Here is a 17,670-nt window from a genome sequence, read left to right on the forward strand (position 1 = left end):
CCGCTGACCTTCCTCATCCTCCTCCTGCTGCTGCTGCTGCTCCTGCCCCTGCTCCTACCCCTCCGTGCCCTCGGAGCATGGCGGTGCCGCGGCTGCTGCGGGCAGGTGAGCGGGCGCTGCCCAGCCCGGCCCGGCACGGTCCGCCCCGGCCCGCCCGTGTGACCCCCGTGTTTCTCTCCCACAGCGGCCCCGCGGCTCTACAGCACCGTCCCGGTACCGGCCCCGGCCACGGCCCCGGCGGTGACCCAGCCCAGCGGTGAGTGTTCTCCCTCCCCGGGTCCAGATCATCAGCGATGCCCGTGCAGGTATCGCCTCCTTGCAGCAGGTGGTGGTGGGCGCATCGGGGTCCTTTCTGCAGCCTCAGCTCGCCCCCCAAAACACCAGAGGGAGCAGTGATGGATTGTTTCCCCTCTCTCAGCTGCGGATGACAAGCTGCTGTCAGAGCCTCTCCTCCACCCCGACTTCTTCAACGTGAAGGAACTCTTCACCCTGAAAGATCTCTTCGATGCTCGGGTGCACCTGGGCCACAAAAAGGGCTGTCGGCACAGGTGAGTGCAATTACTTCATTATCCAGCACTTGTTGACATCAGGAGTGCTTCCATAAACAATGTTTTGCTTTGGGGGCTGCACTAGATTGGTGTCAGCCTGGAACTGCCCACACAGGGCAGATTACAGAGACCTCCTCAATGTGGGCACCAAGGGGGAGACCAAGCTGGAACAGACACTGGGCATGAAGGTTCTCTGCAGAGAGCACCTCTGGTATCAGCCAGGAGCTGGAGCGGGCAAAAGGAATGTTCCTGTGGGGCCACCCCACATCCAGGAGCACTCGGTGCCTGCACACCTCATCCCCGTGCCTCGTGTGCCGCCCTCCCTCTGCCCCCCGCAGGTTCATGGAGCCCTACATCTTCGGCTGCCGGCTGGACCAGGACATCATCGACCTGGAGCAGACCATGCAGCACCTCCAGCTGGCCCTCAACTTCACGGCCCACGTCGCCTACCGCAAGGGCATCATCCTCTTCATCAGCCGCAAGCGCCAGTTCTGCCACCTGGTGGAGCGCACGGCGCAGGCCTGCGGCGAGTACGCGCACACGCGGTACTGGCAGGGCGGGCTCCTCACCAACGCCCACATCCAGTTCGGCGCCGGCGTCCGCCTGCCCGACCTCATCGTCTTCCTCAGCAGCCTCAACAACGTCTTCCAGCCGCACGTGGCCATCCGGGACGCTGCCAAGATGAACATCCCCACGGTGGGCGTGGTGGACACGAACTGCAACCCCTCCCTGATCACCTACCCGATCCCCGGCAACGACGACAGCCCCTCGGCCGTGGAGCTCTACTGCAAGCTCTTCAGGATGACCATCATCCGCGCCAAGGACAAGAGGCGGCAGAGCGAGGCCGTCGAGGAGCTGCGGAGGAAAGCCGAGGGCAATTAGAGCCCCCCGGGATGGGCTCAGTGCCCTGGGGATGGGCCTCCTGCTCCACTTCCACCAGACTGGCTCTGCACCTGCAGCACCGGCTTCTGGCAGGGCTGGACTGGCTGTGGAAGGGACTCCCCAGCTCTGCTGTGCTCAGAGATCCCAGCTCAAATTGCTCCCTCCAGAGCCACGCAGGGAAAATGGAGCCAGGCCAGGCCCTGCCCCACTCCTGGGTTTGTCCCTGTTACGAGGAGGTGCCCATGTCCTGTGGCCTTCCTGTTCCTGAGCTCGTGATCTCACCTGAAACCACTTGTATCTCGCGCCTCTTCTTAGCAAATAAAGGGGTTTATCCCTGTGATCCTTTTTGTTTCTTCCATTGTGAAATGGGAAGGGGAGTCTGCAATGCCAGGGGAGTGCAAGGCAATGGGAGCGAAAGGGATGAAGGATGTCCCCAAGCTGGGGACAGTGCAGGGTGGCTGGTGCATTGCTGGGCTGGAGGGGCCCCCAATGGGGGTTGGAGGGTCCCCACTGGCTGGTGCTTCACAGGATTGAAGGATCTCCACCAGCTGGTGCATCGCAGGGCTGGAGGGTCCGTGCTTTGTCCCAGGACATGCTGGCAGCGAAACCACGGGGAGCAGGGACTCCCGAAGCGGCTGAGAAAAGGGATATCCATCCCCTAGTACGCCTCATGCCTCCATGGGAGGCCCTAGCGCGGTCCCGCACCGTGTGGAAGAGCTGTGGGCAGGGCCCCCTGTCCCTTGTCCCCGCCTGTGTCCCTGGTCCCTGCTCTGGGTCCTCCGTCCCAGCTGGGGGCGCCTGGGGAGGCGAAGGCACCGCGCAGGCCCTTCCTTTCGCGGCCTATATAAGCGGAAGGCGGGCTTTCTATCGCCCTTTCGGCGGGCGGGCAGCGGGCAGTGCGGACCTCTGGAGCTGCCTCAGCGGGACCGGGAATGGGAGCGGGACCGGCCCCTCCCGGCCGGGTCATGGCGAAGCTGAGAGGCCCCTCGGTGTCGGGAAGGCGATGCTGGCCGAGGAACGCCCGCCCGGGCGGGCCGCGCTGCCCTTGCCGCGCCGTGTTGTGGCGGAGCTCCCTGAGGGCCGGCCCCGCTCGGCCCCGGCGCTGAGCGGCCCCGGGAGGGCGATGTGAGGGGCACAGTGAAGGTAAGGAGGGTCCCCTGCTCACCTTCGGGTGCTCCAGGGGCTGCCACGTGCGCTGTAAATCCGGTGTATCTTCAACTCGTGTATAGGAATGGGCTGGGGTTATTATATATATGTATATCTATCTATATATACATATCTGAGTACAGCTCTCTATATATAATATGTAGATCTAATAAAAATTCCAGTACATACATTAAATATATATTTTAATATATACTCCCCCTCAGAGGGATAGAAAATTTAAGGCTGCTGCCTATTCAGGTTTTCAGAAAAATATGTTTTCAGAGATTTCAAGTAGCTAAGATTAATCTTGGGCAGATGCTGTGGTTTTTTAAATTGTGTTTTAAGTCTCTGATTTTCAGTTAAACGGTGCGTTTCGCCCAAAAAATAAAGTTGGTTATGCAATTTGCTTTGCACTTGTGTGGTATTAACTGTATTCTCTGTCTTATTTCAGCCCATCAGCAGGCAAAAAATGAAGGGGCCAAGACTGTGTGTCTTCAGAAAAGAAGGGTGATGCTTCACACAAAGGCTGCCCACCAGATGCCTTTGTTAACACTGCTTTCCAAGAGGTGATATAATCTTCTTATAAATACCATAAAATCATGGAATAGTTTGGATTGCAAGGGAACTTGAAGCTCATCTCACTCAGGGCAGGGACGCCTTCCCCTAGACCAGGTTGCTCATCCAGCCTGGCCTGGAGGGGCTTCCAGGGGTGGGACATACACCCATAATTGCATTTTCCTCATATTTTATGCCCGTGGTTTTGAGATTTTTTTTATTTCCCAAACTGCCACTGGCGTTGCAGAGATGGCTGCTGTGGCATCTTTGTGTCAAGACGTGGCGAGAGAGACAGGCTGTGTTCTACGCTCGTGTGCTCTGCAGGTCGTGAGCACTCAGAGTGATTGACAGCCTGACATCACCGATAAAAGAGTCAAAATTGTTAGTCTGAAGCCATGTGGTGAGTTGGTGACATCACTGGGAGTCACCAGCCCTATTTCTATCCAGAAATACTCCTGTGCTATGCATTTGTTTCTGTCATCAGCGAAACAGTACCTGTATAACCAGGCTTTAAAGTGTGTCTAAACCCTGTATATATAAATTTTCCTCGTGTTTTCCAGACAAAGCCACGTGACTGGCAGAGCAGGAGGTGTCCTGGACCCGAGGTGAGCCCCAGCAGTGTGAGTTCCCCACACAGCCCTGCCCCATCTCGTGTTGCAGACGTGGCTGCAGTGCCACGTTTGTGTCAATCGGTGGCAGAGAGGAACAGGCGACTCCTTCCCTGGTGCTCTGACCCCTGTGAGCTCCCAGGATTGCTCAACAACCTGACATTTATTTATTGCTTTTCCTGTTTGGCTTTTTTTTTTTCCCTTTAATGTAAATCTGAAATGGTGAAGGGTGGGTGGGGCACAGCAGCTGTTTTAGTAACACACTGGGTTAAAAGCTAATTCAGATTTCTTTTATTGCTTTAGAGATTCACAGAATGGTTTGGGTTGAAGGGACTTTAAAACTCATCTCATTCCAAGCCCCAATGGGCAGGGACACCTTCCACTAGCCCAGGTTGCTCCAAGCCACATCCATCCTGGCCTTGGACACTTCCAGGGATGGAGCAGCCACAGCTTCTCTGGGCAGCCTGTGCCAGGGCCTCCCCACCCTCACTAGGGAAGGATTTCTTCCCAACATCTCATCTAAACTGACTCCCTTTCAGTTGAAATCCATTTCCCCATGTCCTGTCACTGGATGCTCTTGTGAGGAATGGCAAATTGTGGTATTATCTATTCCAATAATCCTGAGTCCTTGGAGCTTTGATCTGTTGATCTCATTAGAGGTCAGAGATGAGTTGCTTGATGTTGTTTCCACTTTTAACTCTCCCTCCAAAGAATCAGCAGAAGGTGGAGCACAATTCCTTTGAAGAGCAGTTAAAGTGATGCCAGTTTTAACTGCATCGGGGGAAGGTCCTTCCTTATTTTCACAAGGACAAGTAGAAGTGACAGCTCTGTTCCTGAATTCTATTTTTACTCCTTCCTGGCCTTTGAGATACCCTTGATTGCTGCCTGGGAAAGGGCACCTCAAGCTGTGCAGGGTTTGGCACTGTGTAGGTATCAAGAACTGAACCTGGGAGTGGAGGGAAACAGGCACTTGCTTTGTTTCCAAAATACAGGCAGGGTTAGATGGAATTGGGTGTGAATTTAGCATAGGGAGGAAATTACACCTGGAGTAAATTTATGCAGAAGATGCAATCAGGAATCTTCTGAAATGCAGCTTTGTAATCATGCTTGCTTTTTGGGGGGAGAAACACAAAAATCAACTCAATCCTTTACCAAAAAAAAACCACAACAAACTGAGGATGTTTTTCCTTCTCACAGTTTTCTTTTGAGAGCAAGGCTGAGTTCTGGAATGATCTTCAAATGTTGAAGGTGGGTATTGGGTTATTTCTCAATGTGTTACCAAAGTGAGTGGAAAGAAACCCTTGTGTTGGTACATCTTGTCCTGCTGAACCTCATGCAGGACATGGATGCAAAAAAAATTAAAATGCTACTAAAGCATTCCTGCAGGGAAAAAAAACAAACAAACTTAAAATTCAGTATTTTTTCATCTTTTTTTGCTGACAGGTGAAGCACTTTCAGGTTTCACTGTTCTGACTAGCGCAGGGATTTTTGTAAGCAATCTTTAACACCTCTGATCAACACTTGTTTCAGTTCCTCAGACTGCCTTTCTCAGCTCCCAAAGTGCCTCCTTTCAGGGGCAGCTCTGTAGGAACAAGACACTTCAAGAGCTTAAACTTTTATGTGCCTGTGCATCATGTTCTGGCTGGTAAAACATCAGGCAAGAAGCAAAAATGTAATTTGCTGAGCACAGTGTGAGTTTTTAGTTGTTTTGTTTTCTTTTTGCTGTGTTTATTTGCTGGCACGATGGCAAAGGAACCTCCAAGGAGGGAGCACTGGTATCCCTGTATGCAGATAGTTCTGTGTCACTGTCCTCCCTTGGGTGACATGGGACACATGAACCCGTTGTGAGAACCAGTAGGGAGAGAAGTTCTGCCCACACACAGATTGTGGATCTGAGGCTTTGCAGCTCTGACAGGTCTGGCAGAGCTAAATGGTGGGAAACCTCATTAAATGGGCATTAAGCAGGGCCAGAGGTGCTGCAGAGCCTGCAGGTTGTGCTGGCTGCAAAGTGAGCCCTTTAATTGGGGAAAGTCACTGCCTCCAGCAGTGGCTTTGGAGAAGAATGCTAATCAGGTTGGAGGGAGGTGGTTATGCCTTGGGATGTGCCTCTTCTATTTAAATGTCCTGACTTCTTTCAACCCTAAAATACATGTGTGGGGTTTTTCATCAGGCTTTACTCACATCAGGGGTCCTGGATGGGCAGTGAGTACTAATGAGTGTTTCCAGAACTTCCCAGTGTGAGGCACAGGATAACTATGAACATTTTCCTGGTAGCATTTGCTGTGAACCACCTTCCTGAGCTTCAACACTGCTCCTGGGCCAAGAATTTGGCTTTACTGAAAGAACACCTGGCTCTCCACTGTGGAAAAGAGAAGTGTTTTGTATTAAAATGGTTTTGAGAGCAACTAAAAATGTTTCAGCACATAACTTAGCCCTTCATCATCAAAGATTGGTTTATGTCACGGCTTTGAGTGCTGGAATAAGCCCAGCTTTTCCTTCCCTGCACTATTAATAGCTTGGCTCTGCCCTGAGGTTGACTTGGATTTTTAGGGAGTGAAGGAATAACCAAAGCAGACTCCAGCTATCCTGCTCTTAAGTTAACCCTTTCCTAAACTCTTAAATTCATGGCTTCTGCTTCTGTCACTTCTGTGGGTCCTGAACCACACAGATGTCCAGGCAGGGAATGCAGGCAATGGGATTTGAGGTGTTCCTGTGGTTCTGGACTCAAGGAAATCCTTTTCTAAAAGTTCCCCTCTGAACCCTGATAATGACTGCCCTAAAATTTGGGTTCATTTTATGAAGCTTTTCTGGGATGTGAAAAATCTTTGGATAATTCCAAGACAAACAAGGGCAGCAGAGTCTGAGTGACAAGTTAATTAGCTACTTAGTATTGACATTATTTCTTCCTTTTCCTGTCTGTATTAGAATTTGTCTGACATCCTGTGCTTTTTCTTTATTTGCAGGTCATGGCCTGAGTTTCAGAATTCCACTTTCAGACAAAAGTAGCAAAAGAAGCGATTGGCGGTGTCTGCATGTGAAGATTTGCAGATTCCTCAAAAGCTGATCATCTGTGTTTTGTCTACATGGCTAAGAAGGATTTAAAAAAAACCAAAACACCTAAATAAAGATGCCACCTACCATAAGTCTGAATGGTGCTTGTGTAGTTGTAGCACCCCAAGCAACACTATTTTTTAACCATTCTAGGATTTAAGACTTCTGTTGGTGGGTCTGGAACTGGGGTGGTTTTGTACTTCCTGCAGTTAAAGGTATTTCTTACCTCCATCCCCTTGGGCACGAATTTCTGCTGCAGGAGCAGCAGCATCCAGTGGGGTCAGATTGTCAGTCTTTGTGTCCAGGCTTTTTTTCCAGCCTCTATGGGAAATCTGGAGGAGGTTGGAGTGTGAAATAGCTTTTGCTTTTACTCATTCTCTCCTGTATTCCTGTGTAGCTTATAAACCGTGAGCACTGCACAGACTTTGTGCTTTTTATTAGGGATGAGCAAAAAACGCTGTCCTTTTGGGGTTTGTGAGTCATCAGTGATCCCTAGGAGTGTCCAGTGCTGTGGGATGTGCGGATTAATGATGGTGATGGAACAAGTTGTTGTCAGAAGTGTTTATTTCAATAAATCTTGTCAGCTACAGGGGCTGCCTCTCTTGGATCTTAAAATAAATACTTACAAATTGTGATCTTGAGGGGAAAACCCCTTTCCTTTTCCAGGTGCTTACCTGCTGCTTTAACACTGCTTTTGGGTAAAGGAGCAGCAGGGATTTAGTGGGAATATCAGGACAAAATTTACCAGTAAATAACAGAGGGGAAGGTGAGAAATGGCTTCTCTGGTGACCTGAGGAGGGGACTTGCCACGGGTGGGTGTTGGATTCCTTTGCTAATAGCAGAAGGAAATTAATGTGCCAGTGGAGCTGGTTGCCATGGGGATGCAGGACAATGGATGAGCTGCAGTGGCTGCTTTGGAGGCTCGTTACTGAATTCCAGTGAATTCCAGCCCTGCCCACGTGCTCCCTCCTGTGCAGGTGAACCCCACACCTGCACACGGGGCCCTGCTCACCTTGGCAGTGTCTGTACCTGAGCCAGGGCAACTCGAGGGGCTGAGGAACTTCTCCCCCTGCAAACACAGAAACCTTAGGAGTGCTCGGCCTTTCCATGGGTAAATTGCACCGCAGAGGCCGCTCCTCAGCAGGGAGTGAGCTCTGTGCTGGGTACAGGGCCCTGCTGACCCCAGGACACCTCCATAAACACCAGCACGAGGTGATGAGGATCCTAAAGAACTAACACGAGGAAATCCTGGTCTCTCTCCTCAAAGGGCTCCTAAATGTGTAGCTGATCACATTCCCAGGTGATCCAGACTGTCAGGTGTGGTTTTAATTGGGATTGTGCATCAGCTGCACACCCCGCTCAGGAATTGTTGGCAGGAGAACCAGCACGCGGCCCAGCAGCAGGAATACGGCTGTGCTGGGAACAGAGCAGCCTTGGGGGAGTTCACAGGAGCTCTTCCTCCCTACCCACAGTTTTAAGATTGCTATAATTGGGCATTTAAAGGAAACAACTCTAGTTAGAGCCCTGGTAGTACATACACAGCCAAACAAATGTCTTGAGACCTGCTGAAAGCCTGCCTGGAAATTCACTTCAATAACAAGAGAAGCACTGGATTATTCTGGTATTAACCTTCAACCCCTGCAGGGCAAGCCCAGCTTAGTTTTAGGAGAATTAAACCGAGGGGTTGGTTTATCCCTGCTCTGAGTGTGGTGGGAAGGGACACACGGAGCACATTAACGGGTCAGAACTGTTCATGTTTAGCCCTTTGCCTTTAAGCCCTCCTTGGCCTTAGAGCTTCCAAAGCCGACTCGTGAGGGAATGGCCTGCGCTGCCAATTTTGGACTTGGGGCGGGAGCAGCCGGGTGGGAGCCTCACACAAGCCATGGCATCACTGTCAGGGTCAGGCACTTAAAAATGGAACCAAAGAATTGCCAGGATTCTCCACTGTGGAACAGACTGCTTATCTGCTTCCTATGTTACAGCTGGATCTGATGGCAGATGACTCAGACACTTAAGGAGAGACTTTTGAATCAGGAAATCTACCTTTTCCTCCTTTTTAGATCACAAACAAGCTGGTACTTAACAGGCTGCTGTTTCGCTATTGATGTACTGGTGTGATTCACGTAAAAGCTGTTTATTTACATCAGAGACGTTCATCAAAAGAAGATGTGACAAGTACAGCATGAATGATTCATTCCCATCGCTCTGCTCTGCTTTCCTGTTAATCAAGAAACACTTAGATGCATCCAGCTGGGCTCCACTTCCTTATCCCTTTCCGCATCATCTTCCTCCCCCGAGCCTGTCCAGCCCGGTGTCCCAGCTCTGCAGACACTCCTGCTGACTGATCCATGATCCTGCTGGGCGGTGGAAGTCATGAAGCTTGGTTTTCCATGGAGAAGGGGCTGCAGCTCTGCTGAACTCCCTGTGCAGGGCGTGTTTTTCCTGTGGGGAAGATGCAGAAACAGGCCTTCAGCCCTTGGACTTGACTCTGAGATGGCAGATCCTAAACTCCAGGTGCCGTGCTTCCCCTGCCTCCCCGTTAGGAATATTTGGTGTTGGAAATCTTCTTCCAGAGCAAGGTCTTGAGGTTGTTGAGCACGAGGGAGTGGTGCACCTCCATCTGGCTGGCCAGGCCGCTGAGGGTCGTGCAAGTTCGGAGCTGCTTCTGCAGCTCGTCCTTCAGCTCCAGCGGCGCCCCGTACAGCAAGTAGTCCTGCAGCAACCCGCACACCTTGGCCAGGTTGGGCTGCACCATGTCGCCCTTGCACTGCTTCATCAGCTTGTCGCAGGCCGCCGTGCAGTCCCGCCCGTAGGTGCAGTCCACGTTCTGCTCGCAGTGACGCCCCTTGAGGAACGCCCTGATCGTCGCCTCCGTCGCCACCTTCCCCAGGTCGACCATCTTGAAGTCGAACTTGTCGTTGTAGCCCACGTTCCTGAAGCCCGTCTCGCAGATGTGGAAGCTGCCGTAGGTGCCGTGGAAAATCTCCTCCACGAACTCCAGGAGGCCGATGGCGATCTTGGCGCGCCGGGGCCACGCCGGCGCGAACCACTGGTGGAGGAGCTGGTGGGCAACGGAAGGCAGCAGCGACTGGAGGAAGGGGGGGACGTCCAGCCCGTAGAGGGAGGTGTGGGGGATCTTCTCGGTGACATACAGGTCCCCACAGTGCCCCAGCAGCTTGGCAGTGTGCTCCTTCTCGTGCAGGGAGAACATGAGGAGAAACTCATTGAGCTGCAGCAGCGCCCAGATGGATTTGGCCTCGGCCAGGGACACTTTCCCGTCACGGTTCACATCGGCCATGGCGATGATCCGGCTCACCAGGGCTGGGAGGGATGGCTGATCTCCCAGCTTGGACTGCAAACGGGACAAGAGGCGGCATCAGACCCTCAGAGCTCTCTGTGTTTGGGCGTCATATCACAAAAACCAAACTGGGAGTGCAAAGAGCTGAGCTGGGGAGGGGAGGAAACAGCCACCACGCTCCAGAAAATCTGATGCCATGGCACTGTGTGGACAGACACAGCTCCAGCAGAACGTTACCAGCCTCAGGGCTCCAGACAGGAGCACGGTTTTGGGAGCAAAGGCCAGGCATCACGGTTGCCCCACTGCTGCCACAGAAGCCCCTCACAGGGGTAACTACCAGGGCCACCACGGGCTCGTGAATCAGCTCTGCCCAGCACTGGTCCCACCCAGAGCCTTGGCACAGAGGCCTCCAGGGCTGCTGCTACTCAAATATCACAAATAAGAGTTCCTGGGAGAAAATGAAGGTTTTTCTCCACTAATCGAGGATATGGCAGGGAGCACCCAGCCCAGCACCCAGCAGTGGGTGGGGGAGTGTGAGCCAGAGGAGATCTCGTTCAAGGGGAAGGAAAGACACAATTAGCCTTCCCAACTCGTAGGTGGCATTCTGGGCCTGTGGGATCCCACAGGACCCCTGCACTGACCTTGAGGAAGTTGAGGAGCATTTCTTTGAACTCATCCATGGACGTCCCCCGTGTGGGTTTGTCGAAGAGCACCACGTCCCTCCTGGGCACAGAGTCGGGGCGGCTGTCTGCCCTCAGGGCTTCTCCAATGCCACATTTGATGATCACCTCCCTGTCCCTCCAGAGCCCGCTGTAAACCTGCAGCACAGGGGAGGGGACAGGGCGAGGTGGGAGGAGAACAGCAAGTGCCAAAAAAATCCCAGAGATGGGTTCTGGTTCGGTTGAGGATGGGAACAGGGTTGGGGTGAGGAGATCTCCTGGGTTTTATGCCTGTGCCCATCCCATGCCGTGTGGTGGAGGAGGCACAGACCTACCTGCTGGGTGGGAGAGGAGGAGAGGCAGTGCTGGAAGAGGAGGCCACGCTCCTCACACAGGTCCTTGCACGTGGAGCCAGAAATGATCCCTTTCTTGTACTGGTCACACTGGGGAGGAGAGAGAGGAGCTCAGCAGGGGCAGCTTCACATTCACCCAAAGAAGCCTGATAGATCCAAGCTTATTCCCACAGCTCATGGAGCACCCCAAGCACACAAGCTGGGCATGTGTGACCCTCTCAGACTCCCATGCCGTGCCAGCACAGTGTGCAGGTGGTTTGGGGTGATGTCTGCACCTTGGTGGCCATTTCAGCCAGTTCAGGGGGCTGGGAGGAAGGGGAGCACCTTGTGCTCAGACCTTGACCAGGGAGATGTAATGCCAGTTGCTCCAAGTCCAGCCTCTTCCAGGACCCCCAAACTTCCTATTCTGTTTTCCAAAGAAATCCCAGCCCAAAATCTCCTCTACTCTTAGACCCAAAGATTTCCACTGGCCCTTGGGGGTGGCTCAGTGCCTTGGGCACAGTGGGGCTGGTCTGGCAGGGACCCCCTGTGCTGCTGGAGGGACCCTCAGGGGATTTGCTCCTGGATGCAAATCCAGGAGTTTGGGAGAGCTCCCAGGGCTGGAGGAGAGGACAGCGTGGATTTGAGGAGAGTGAGGATGCAGAGCCTGAGGCTGCTCAGCAGAGCAGCAGCCTCTGCTGTGAGATGGGCTGGCCCTGGTCCAGGGGGTGGCAGGGACAGGGACAGAGGGTGGCTCTGATCCACGGCTGGGCTGGGAGCAGGAGACATCCCTGGGCAGGAGAGGCTGCAGCTCCTCAGCGAGGGCACAGCAGCCTCGGGGCTGGAAGCAGGAGCTGCAGACATTCACTGCATCTTTTCCTTCTTTTTTTTTTTTTTTTTTTTTTTTTCTTTTCCTGATGTGGATGGGATTTAACCCTCGGACCTGCTCACAGGGGACACGGCCAGACACGGCGCCTGGAAGCCCGAGCTCAGGGCAGGAATTAGCGCCCAAGACCCCGTGGTCGGAGTCAGGCAGAAAATCAAATCCAACGATCTCATCGCTGTTGTTATGGCAATTCCTGCCTCCCTCCTCTGCTGGGGGATTGACCAACGAGGCATGTTCTGACAGAGCCCGGCGTCCCCTCCTCCCCCGGGCTGGGCAGGTGACCTGCTCCCCTGCCATGGGCCACACACCCTGATCCTGGGGGGATCCTGCTGGGATCTGTGGGGGACAGGCAGCACCCCACTGCAAACCCCAGGCGGGGGAAAAACACACCAAGCCAAGCTGGTGCTCTGGTGCTTTCCTTAGGGCACATCAGCAGCTACAGAGAGGTACCCATGGACTGGCTGCTGCCCATTTTCTCCAGCTCCGTGGAGCCCAGGGTGGGTGGCATGATGCTGTCCCTGCCCACAGATCCTGCTCACTGCCCTGATGTTCCAGCTTCATCTCCACACACATTAATCTGCCCACGTCTGCCTGGCCTGGCCTGCCCTGGCTGCTTCCCTCTGACATCTCATTACCTCGTTCCTCCCTCTCACTGGCAGGGGAAGGTCACCTCTCCCACCCCTGGGGATGGCTCCAGGGAAGCAGCTGCCACGAGGGCTCCATGGCCCAGCTTTGGGGCTTGGGAGGCTGGGAAGGGGGTTCCCACGGCCCTGCTCACCCCAGCACCCCACACTGGCCCACTCACGATTATCATCCGGCAGACGTGGCCGCGGCAGAGCTCGGAGTAGGACGAGTAGTGCATGTAGGCCACCCAGCTGCCCACGAAGATGCCCAGCCACACCACCAGCAGGTACTTCACCTTGATGCCCGGGAGGCGGCCCTGGAAGGGAAAGGAAAGGCCGGTGAAGGGCAGGGCTCTGCCCAGGGCAGCGGCAGCCGCACAAGGACAACTTCTGCTGTACAAGCTGACCTGAGCGCTGCTGAAACCTTCAGCCTTTTTTATATATATTCATCAGTCTATTATGCAACTCCTGCTGCAAGTAGGTCACTTAAAATTCCCTAAAAGCAGGGAGATTACAGCACTGGGCTGCAAGAGCTGGATGCTGTGCATCCCCAGGAGCTGCAGCCATGAGCACCCGCTCTCCTGCCCTTCCCCCTGCAGGGCTGTGAGAGGCTCTGCTCCTCTTTGGGGAGACCCTTCTCAGCAGAACCCCTCTTGCAAAGCCCCACAGGCACAGGTGGCTGTCACCAGCAGCTCCTGCACGGAAACAGGTAAGCGAGGGACCTGGCAGCACATGGGTGATGCTCCGTGCAAACAGCTCGAGGCTCACAACGGGATTTTGTTTCCTTGGCTTTGTTTCTTCCCCCTGACCCTGCACCAGCAGCTCTGCTGCCATCTGGCCTCCCACAACAGAGGCTGCTCACCTGCCTCGTGTCACATGGTGCAGATCCCTGGCAGTTCTGAGGGGCAGGGAAAGAATCCTTGCATCAAACACCTCTTTCCCTCCAGTTGCTACAGGTGATTCTACAGAGAGCCATTGGCCAGTGGCCACCTCCAAAGCCTCCTCCCTCTGTGCACTGGTGAGAGCACAACCTGCTGCTGGGATGGGGCTGGATCTGGATCTGGGCGGGTACAGCGCTGACAGGGATCCTGGCAAACCCACTCCCACCTCCAAAACACCTCCTCCCCACCCCTCTCCAGGTGCTGCAGGGGCTCTGTCAGGGCAGTCCTGGGGTGATGGGACCTCCTGCCTTCCTGGCTGCAGCCACTGGCTCACCCCAGCCCTGGCAGTCACAGGAATGAGCAGGCAGGTCTGCCTTGAGGTCACAGGCATTTCTCATGTTGATTGGAAACCCCGGAGTGTGAAGTGGGCAGGGGTGCCTGGTTTGCCTGTCGAGCAATGTCACCGCTAATTGATGTGAAATTAAATTAAAGAGAACCCAACCACGGCCAGGACTTGGCAAAGACAAAGGATGGGTGGCTGCTCCTGTCAGCTGAGAACCAGCTCACAGCCCTGAAGTCAGACACACAGCTCTGGGATCCTCGGGATCCTCCCCAGCACAGCAGCCCCCCAAAAACTGCCCAAGGGTGGGTACATGACCCATCAGGGCTCCTGCCCTCAGAAAAGGGGTTCTTCCCATGGACCTCCTGCCTTGGAACAGCAAAAACCCTGCAAAGGCCAGAATGTCCCTTTTTGCTTATTTCAGATTTGGAATTCATGATGTTCCTGGAGCAGGAGGGGGATCAGGACTCCGGCCTGAGCTTGGCATGGGCAGCACTCGCTTCATCATCCTCTAAATGGTGGGAAAATAGGTGGGGGTGGGGGATGCATTTCAACAAGAGATTCCACTGGGCTTTGGGTGGATTTCGGATTCAGAGCTGGTGCCAAGTGCTCCTCCAGGGCCTCAGTCTCAAGGCACAGGAGCTTCCCTGCCCACTGCCTTCCCTGCACCAAGGGGTGTTACCTTTTGTTTGTGCGAGTTGCTGTGTTTAGTTTTAGGGTGACTCTGGAGCAACCTGGAAGTGACTTTGGGCAGGAGCTGACTTCAAAGGCAAAATGGATGCAGCATCACAAATCCTGCTCCATCCCTGTGTCTCCCCTGCAGCACCCTGGGAACACAGGGGTTGTTTCACGGCAGTCCCAGCTCTGCCAGCACCCTCTGCCCACTGGGAACCCCCTCCTGTGTCCCCCACCTGCCCACAGGGATAACCTCTCTGGTCCAGGACCTTTGCCAGAGTCAAGGTTTCTCATCCCACAGCTGCAGAGAAAACACCCAGGCCAGCAGCATCCCTGACATCCCTGGTCCTCAGCATCTCCAGCCCCTGGAGCTCTGAGGCGGGTCCCCAGCGCCGCCGGCAGCTCGGGGATGGGAAGAGGGGCAGAAAGGAAGAAAGGAAGAGAAGGAAGGAGCCACCCCTGCCGTGCTGCATCGGCGGCTTCACCCACCGCAGCGGGCTGCCGGATGGGCTGCCCTGATGCTCCCAGGCTCCGGCACGGCGGAGCGCGGCGCGGGTTATGCAACGGGCTGCGGCCGCCGGTGCCGGTCGCGACCCTCCCGGTGCCGATTCCAGGTTCCCCCGGTGCCGGTCCAAGCCCTCCCGGTGTCGGCTCCAGGCTCCCCATCTCCCCGCACCGGCCGCGGTGGGACCGCGGAGGAGCGTCCCTTTGTGCACGGCCGGTGCCAGGACGCGGAGCCGGGCATCGCCGAGCCCGCATCACCCCCATCCCAGCGCATCCCCCCGGCCCGGCGCATCCCCCCGGCCCGCATCCTCCATCCCGGCGCATCCCCCCCTTTCCCGAGTACCTGCAGGCCCTTGGAGAAGGGGCAGAACAGCACCAGATGCACCAGCCGCCGGATCCTCCGCATGCTGCGGGCGCCCCGCGGCCGCGGGCCTCAGGCTCCGGGGGGCATGGCCGGGGCGGCCGCGGCCCCCGCCTCGCCGCCGGGGCCGGGGGCCGGGGGAGCCGGGAGGGGGCCGGGGATGGGGGACCCAGCCGCGCCGCCCGCTCGCTCCGCCGCAGCGCCCGGCCCGGCCCGCGGGGCTCGGCGGCTCCGCCCGGCGCGGGGCGGTGCGGGATGGGGGGGGCGGTGCACGCAGCTCCCGCAGCTCGGGGAGGCGGGGGGCTCCTGCCCGGCTCGGCACCGCAGCATCAGCCACGGGCTCCACGGGGCTCGCACCCACGCCGGGTCAAACCAACCTCGCATCTGGGGACCCCGCCCGGGCATCCCACCCGGGGGTGCCATCCCACAGCCCAGGGGTCCCGCTCACCTGGGGATCCCATGCCCAGGCTCACTCCACACCTCGGGGGTCCCACCTGAGACCCCTTCGCCAGGCTCATCCCACATCCCACCCACGCGGGGATCCCACCGCGGGCTTCACCTCACAAGGCTCCCCAGCTGCCGTCAATGACCCTCTCGGAGGGGTCCATGGAGATGCGTCCCAGCCTCAAGCGCTCGTAGCATCTCCAGTTTTATTTAAAGCCCTTTTGGGTGGCAGATTATCAAAGCCCCCACTGGTTACCCACAGCACAGCTCGGGGGCTGCATCCCCCCGGCGCTGAGACCTGCCATCACCCCTGCTCCTTCACCTCCTCACTGTTTCCCTTCTCCAAAGCCCAGCAGCAGCACTGGCTGCCCTCCCTGTTTGCATCGCGGCTCGGCAGGGAAACCTCAGGGCAAGACAGGGACTGCTTTGTGTCGGACACCGACAGACAGGCCAGGGACAGCTTCATCCAGGGGGATGTGGTGCACACAGGCAAGCAAGGGGTTCAGATTGCTCCCTCCTCTTGCATTTGGCTCACAGTGACCTTTAAAAACAAGCTGGTCACTCCATACCCAGATCCTCACTCAGCGTGTGTGTCAAGCTCACTACTCAGTGTCAAGCAAAAGCCTTTGCTGCTGCTCTAATCCGAATAGTGGTGATAAATAACAAGCATCACTCAAAACTGGCTGAAACCCCCCAAATCCTGCAGCGTGTTTGCTGTCTGCTTTTAACCCCAAGGACATCCCACTGCTCTTGTGCTGTGAAAAGCCCACACAGTGCCCAGACCTCCACATGAGCTGACGTTGCCCACGGCGCTGCTGCAGTGACGGGGCCGGTGAGCATCGCCTGGGCTTACCAGCTCCCTGCTCACCCTCCTGCTGCAGCTCCCTGTGCCTTGATCCCCGATTTTGGGGGTCAAGTGTGGTACACACAGGTGGGATGAAACCCTCGATGGAGATGAGAATTACAGACCTGGGCCAAAGCTGAGGGAGGCTCGAAATCCGTGGATCTCTGCCGTGGGGCTCTGCAACATTCAGAGGTGGATTGTCCAGCGAATCTAATTAGGAATGAGCAGACCTTCCCAAGCTCTAATATGCCAAGTAATTAAGTGATTAGTATTGATTGTTGGAATGCCTAATGAGCAGTTATCACTAAATGATTAATTAATCCAATCAAAAGAGTAATAACAATTCTGCAGGTGTGATTCTATCTTATATTCAGTGTGCAAGGGAAGAGAGGTCTTTCCCCGCCATTCCTGTCTCCCGTTTCTATCCCAGGCACCCAGCACTGGGCATGCTCCTGCTCCCTCAGCTCGGGCTGCCCCTGAGCAAGGGATCTCTTCCCTTCCCAAAAATTCCCTGGCAGTGCCAGAATGGGCTCCCAGCAGCAGGCAGGCACCCAGAGCTGAGCTGTGGGGCTCGGAAGTGGGGAAGGGGGTCCCCCAACCACCATCCAGGAGATGCCAAAAGCAGTCGATGCTGATCTCTTCCCTGGGAATTCTTTCACTCGCTCCCTTGATTAAGTCGCTTCAGTTTCTCCTGGTCAAAGCCCTGCTAATCCCAGCTAAGCCCGCAGCGTGCCGCACGCTGGCCTCTGATCACTTCCCAGCCAAGCGGTGGCTTTGCGGGCACGTCCCCAAGAGCGCTGTGCCCTCGGGACATGGGAGCTCCCAGGGCAGCTGCAGCCCTGAGCGATCATTCGCTGGCCCGTAATATTTACCTGATTAAATGATAATGAATAAATTATCAGCCAGTGCTAACAGCAGCGCGGAGCAGCCCTGACTCGTGAGTAAGGAGCCCTCAAGACAGCCACCTTCGCATCCCCTCCAGAGCACCCTCCTTCCTGTGGGTGGGATGTCGGGGTTGGGTGACAGCTGGGGA

The 17,670-nt window shown here is 55.5% G+C and overlaps 2 protein-coding genes, 1 long non-coding RNA gene and 2 other non-coding genes across 7 annotated transcripts; 4 read left to right on the forward strand and 1 right to left on the reverse strand.

The window, feature by feature from the left end:
* The first annotated feature begins 13 nt into the window (after positions 1-13).
* Positions 14-1,770, forward strand: MRPS2 (mitochondrial ribosomal protein S2). Of its 3 annotated transcripts, none has more exons than XM_050319725.1 (5): positions 14-105; positions 185-256; positions 419-548; positions 887-1,093; positions 1,181-1,770. In XM_050319725.1, the coding sequence occupies exons 1-5, from the start codon at positions 78-80 to the stop codon at positions 1,428-1,430; spliced, it is 687 nt and encodes a 228-aa protein (XP_050175682.1). In that variant the 5' UTR covers positions 14-77; the 3' UTR covers positions 1,431-1,770. The 3 variants fall into 3 exon arrangements, with proteins under 3 accessions (XP_050175682.1, XP_050175683.1, XP_050175681.1); XM_050319726.1 differs by having other exon boundaries at positions 887-1,078; XM_050319724.1 differs by having other exon boundaries at positions 15-105; positions 887-1,770.
* Positions 1,771-2,326: 556 nt separating this feature from the next.
* LOC126642287 (uncharacterized) lies at positions 2,327-6,853 on the forward strand. Its single transcript, XR_007629416.1, has 5 exons — positions 2,327-2,573; positions 3,028-3,142; positions 3,692-3,736; positions 4,937-4,987; positions 6,703-6,853. It is a non-coding gene; the product is annotated as an uncharacterized LOC126642287 (long non-coding RNA).
* On the forward strand, positions 3,360-3,491 carry LOC126642575 (small nucleolar RNA SNORA17). The gene has a single exon (XR_007629473.1). It is a non-coding gene; the product is annotated as a small nucleolar RNA SNORA17 (small nucleolar RNA).
* LOC126642576 (small nucleolar RNA SNORA17) lies at positions 3,770-3,903 on the forward strand. The gene has a single exon (XR_007629474.1). It is a non-coding gene; the product is annotated as a small nucleolar RNA SNORA17 (small nucleolar RNA).
* Positions 6,854-8,908: 2,055 nt separating the features above from the next.
* On the reverse strand, positions 8,909-15,581 carry DIPK1B (divergent protein kinase domain 1B). The gene is made up of 5 exons (XM_050319718.1): positions 15,332-15,581; positions 12,771-12,905; positions 11,083-11,190; positions 10,730-10,906; positions 8,909-10,142 (listed from the first exon to the last, which is right to left on the reverse strand). The coding sequence occupies exons 1-5, from the start codon at positions 15,392-15,394 to the stop codon at positions 9,330-9,332; spliced, it is 1,296 nt and encodes a 431-aa protein (XP_050175675.1). The 5' UTR covers positions 15,395-15,581; the 3' UTR covers positions 8,909-9,329.
* Positions 15,582-17,670: the final 2,089 nt, after the last annotated feature.

This window comes from Myiozetetes cayanensis, unplaced genomic scaffold (genome assembly GCF_022539395.1).
Source record: "Myiozetetes cayanensis isolate MyiCay16 unplaced genomic scaffold, myiCay2020 scf23, whole genome shotgun sequence".
NCBI classification, from domain to species: Eukaryota; Metazoa; Chordata; class Aves; order Passeriformes; family Tyrannidae; genus Myiozetetes; species Myiozetetes cayanensis.

Coding starts and splice junctions, on each gene's coding strand:
- DIPK1B (XM_050319718.1), bottom strand. CDS start 15,394: ATGCGGAGGATCCGGCGGCTGGTGCATCTGGTGCTGTTCTGCCCCTTC. Junction 11,191..12,770: donor ACGTCTGCCGGATGATAATC/GTGAGTGGGCCA, acceptor TCTCCTCCCCAG/TGTGACCAGTACAAGAAAGG. Junction 10,907..11,082: donor CCTCCTCTCCCACCCAGCAG/GTAGGTCTGTGC, acceptor CCTGTGCTGCAG/GTTTACAGCGGGCTCTGGAG.
- MRPS2 (XM_050319724.1), top strand. CDS start 78: ATGGCGGTGCCGCGGCTGCTGCGGGCAG. Junction 106..184: donor GCCGCGGCTGCTGCGGGCAG/GTGAGCGGGCGC, acceptor TCTCTCCCACAG/CGGCCCCGCGGCTCTACAGC. Junction 549..886: donor AAAAAGGGCTGTCGGCACAG/GTGAGTGCAATT, acceptor TGCCCCCCGCAG/GTTCATGGAGCCCTACATCT.